Source organism: Acanthisitta chloris, unplaced genomic scaffold (assembly GCF_000695815.1).
Source record: "Acanthisitta chloris isolate BGI_N310 unplaced genomic scaffold, ASM69581v1 scaffold38634, whole genome shotgun sequence".
NCBI classification, from domain to species: Eukaryota; Metazoa; Chordata; class Aves; order Passeriformes; family Acanthisittidae; genus Acanthisitta; species Acanthisitta chloris.
In genome coordinates this window covers 2,937-5,771 of record NW_008670512.1, presented here as the reverse complement: position 1 = coordinate 5,771, position 2,835 = coordinate 2,937, and the positions used below count along the sequence as shown (strand labels likewise).

Below are 2,835 nucleotides of genomic sequence, written 5' to 3'. Positions count from 1 at the left end.
GTGTTTGGGGCATGACCTGTTGGGGATTGAGCTGAGGTGGTTGCCTGCCTAACCAGCTAACAGCCCCAACTGAAACACCTCTGGGGGTCTGACACCTAGGGTGAGGTGGTTCACCTGTGGGGTTGTGGTGGTGGGTGAGGAGGGTGGCAGCAGCAGAGCTGAGCTCAGGGTCTCTGCAGGAACCAGATCTCGTTGTGGCGGTTGGCCGCGGCTGGGTTAGTGTAGCCCGCAATGATGAATGTGTCCTGCAGGCACAGCTCGGGGCTCTCCAGGATGGCTGCCAGCAGGTTGATTTCTCTCATGATGGAGTCTTCATTGGTGATTCCTCTGAAGCTCCTGCAATAAGCAAATTCTTTCTAAACACTACAGTTTTTCTAGAGCCTTCTGAATTACTTGGTTGTGTTTCACCCATGATAGACTGTGATTGATCTCAGTTTTAGCTTAGAATTTTCAGTGCCATGTTGGCTGCTTTGCTCCCAACTACACAGAACAGTCTGTGTGTTATCACACATTTACAGATGGTTCATTTTACCAAGTAAATTTCAAGTCAATGTTTAAGGAAAGACTTGGTGCTATGGTCTAGTTGACATGGTGATGTTAGGTCACAGGTTGGACTCCATGACCTCAGAGGTCTTTTCCAATCTAATTGGATTCTGTTAACCTTCTCCTGATATCCAACCTAAACCTGTTGCAGTGCCTAGACACCCTCTGAGGGAAGAACCTTTGCCTAATATGGACTGGTAACCATTTTTTCCTGGATATCCCAGTTTCACAAACCAGTCAGCCTTTAGAATTCCTGAAAATCAAGTTTTACCATTTATTACCTCTTAAACTTGGTTAAAAAGACATAACATGCCCAGACTGAAGACTGCATCTCTCTACCACTTTTACTTAGAAGAGAATTAAGACCTTTCTTACCTACTATAGACAATAGTAGAAGGCCATTCCTCGATGATGATGTCGGAGTCAAAGGGATGAGGAGGCTCCTCCTGCAGCACCTCAGGCAGGTAATAGGCTACAGTCACAGACGGTGTCATCGCCGACTGGGACTCATTTGTGTGCACTATGGTCACAATGGGGATGGTTATCCCCAAGTACAGCCCTGAGGAGACACAGGGAATCTCTTAGAAGGTATCAAAGAAGGTTTACACACTGTGCTTGACTGCTGAACTCATCATGAATCATTTAAAGTGAGTACCACAGAGATATTGACAGGATTGCAGTAGGATCTTTTAGACATTGGGGCTGTGTAATCCAAGCAGGACACAGCAGTGAGGCACTGACACAGGTTGCCCAGAACTGTGGCTGCTCCATCCCTGGGAGTGTTCCAGGCCAGGTTGGATGGGGCTTGGAGCAACCTAGGCTAGTGGAAGGCCTCCCTGCCCATAGCAGGGGGTGGGATGAGATGATAAGGTCCTTCCAACCCAAACCAGTCTGAGATTCTCCTGGACAGATTGTATTGTGGAAAGTCTCCCCGTAGTCAGGGAGTGGATTTGGGATTAGCTAATAAAAGCATCTCCCCAGTCAGGAGGAGCCAGTGCAGACATCTAACATTCCAAGTGTAATGTAGAATCGTGGTAGGAATTACCTGAGGAGTTTTGCTCACAGATGTACCTCATGAGCTTCATGAAGCCAAGGCAGATGCTCTGCTCATACTGTTTCTCCTTCATCTTGATACAAGCCCACTTGGCTTTCCCATACTGTCGCTTCTCATAGAGCAGGTCTCCCAGCTGCAGGCACAGAGTCATTTGGGATTCCAAGTTAACAATCTAAAAAGCCCAAACTAGCAAGTAAAACTTGAGCACAACAATATCTGCATCTAGTTTTCAACTGTCAGTGACGTGAGCTTGAAAGCAATGTGGATTTCAATCCTTCCTGTGTAGATCAAGGAGGATGTGCTGCTGATCTTGGACCAGCAGATTTCTAGGTAGTTCTCCTTTAGCGTAAGGAACTGTCATCTTGTGGACTGGTATTATTAAATATTTAGTTGCAATTAACACTGAATAACCTTGGTTTTAGCTGCAGCCATTACAGTAGCACTGAGAAATTGCTTTGAAGCATTTAATTACAACATAAACAGTCAGGAGGCCCAAACTGTTAACATGGAACTCACTGAATCAAATTAGATTTATAAATATGAATCATATAGACCTATTTAAAGGAAGTGTGACAAATAAAGGTGTTCATAGATGGTTAGTAAAGGCTTTGCTGCACTATCAGATACTTGTTTGCACATTTCCTGAGCTGGAAGCAATTTGCTGGACATCAATTTTCCATTAGAGGATGAGATGGGCTTGCAAATTGCTGCTTGTTTGATAATGATCCATGACACAGAAGTACATGTTTGGTTTGTAATGCAGATATTCACCTCTTTCAAGTACTCTTTGCTAAGGATTTATTAACATCACTGTGTAAAGAAGCAAATGTACTGGTTTAAATGCAATGGAGAAAATGACATTTTATTGCAAATGTCACAATAACAGGTTAATTTGTTAAATTAGTTATGAAGCATCCCAAAGGCTGTAATTCCTGGCACTCTTCTGCCTTTCCTGATGGCTTTTGTGTAAGGTAGAAGCTAATTGACGCATGTTAAGGGATGAAATATCCAAACTGCAGTGGAGTTAAACATCCTGACTGGCTCAAATGATTTTATGAGGAGCCATGTGAGTGGCAAAAGCAGTGCTCCTAGCTGAGCTGAGAGCTCTACCTTCTCCTTGCGCTGGATCAGAGTGAAGGGGATGGTCTGTCTCTCCTGGGGGTTGTTGTTCCTGGTCAGCTGCTGGATGGGCTCTGCCATGTCTGCAACACAAGGACACAGTGCACACTTCAGACTTA

At 44.6% G+C, this 2,835-nt stretch overlaps 1 protein-coding gene across 1 annotated transcript; it reads right to left on the bottom strand.

Annotated features, from left to right (window-relative positions):
- Positions 1-164: 164 nt before the first annotated feature.
- Positions 165-2,797, bottom strand: LOC103801299 (heme-binding protein 2-like). Its single transcript, XM_009073707.1, has 4 exons — positions 2,708-2,797; positions 1,589-1,730; positions 919-1,102; positions 165-336 (listed from the first exon to the last, which is right to left on the bottom strand). The coding sequence occupies exons 1-4, from the start codon at positions 2,795-2,797 to the stop codon at positions 165-167; spliced, it is 588 nt and encodes a 195-aa protein (XP_009071955.1).
- Between the last annotated feature and the right edge of the window lie 38 nt (positions 2,798-2,835).

Coding starts and splice junctions, on each gene's coding strand:
- LOC103801299 (XM_009073707.1), bottom strand. CDS start 2,797: ATGGCAGAGCCCATCCAGCAGCTGACCAGGAACAACAACCCCCAGGAG. Junction 1,103..1,588: donor CTGTGAGCAAAACTCCTCAG/GTAATTCCTACC, acceptor GTGTCTCCTCAG/GGCTGTACTTGGGGATAACC. Junction 337..918: donor TCTACTATTGTCTATAGTAG/GTAAGAAAGGTC, acceptor TGCTTATTGCAG/GAGCTTCAGAGGAATCACCA.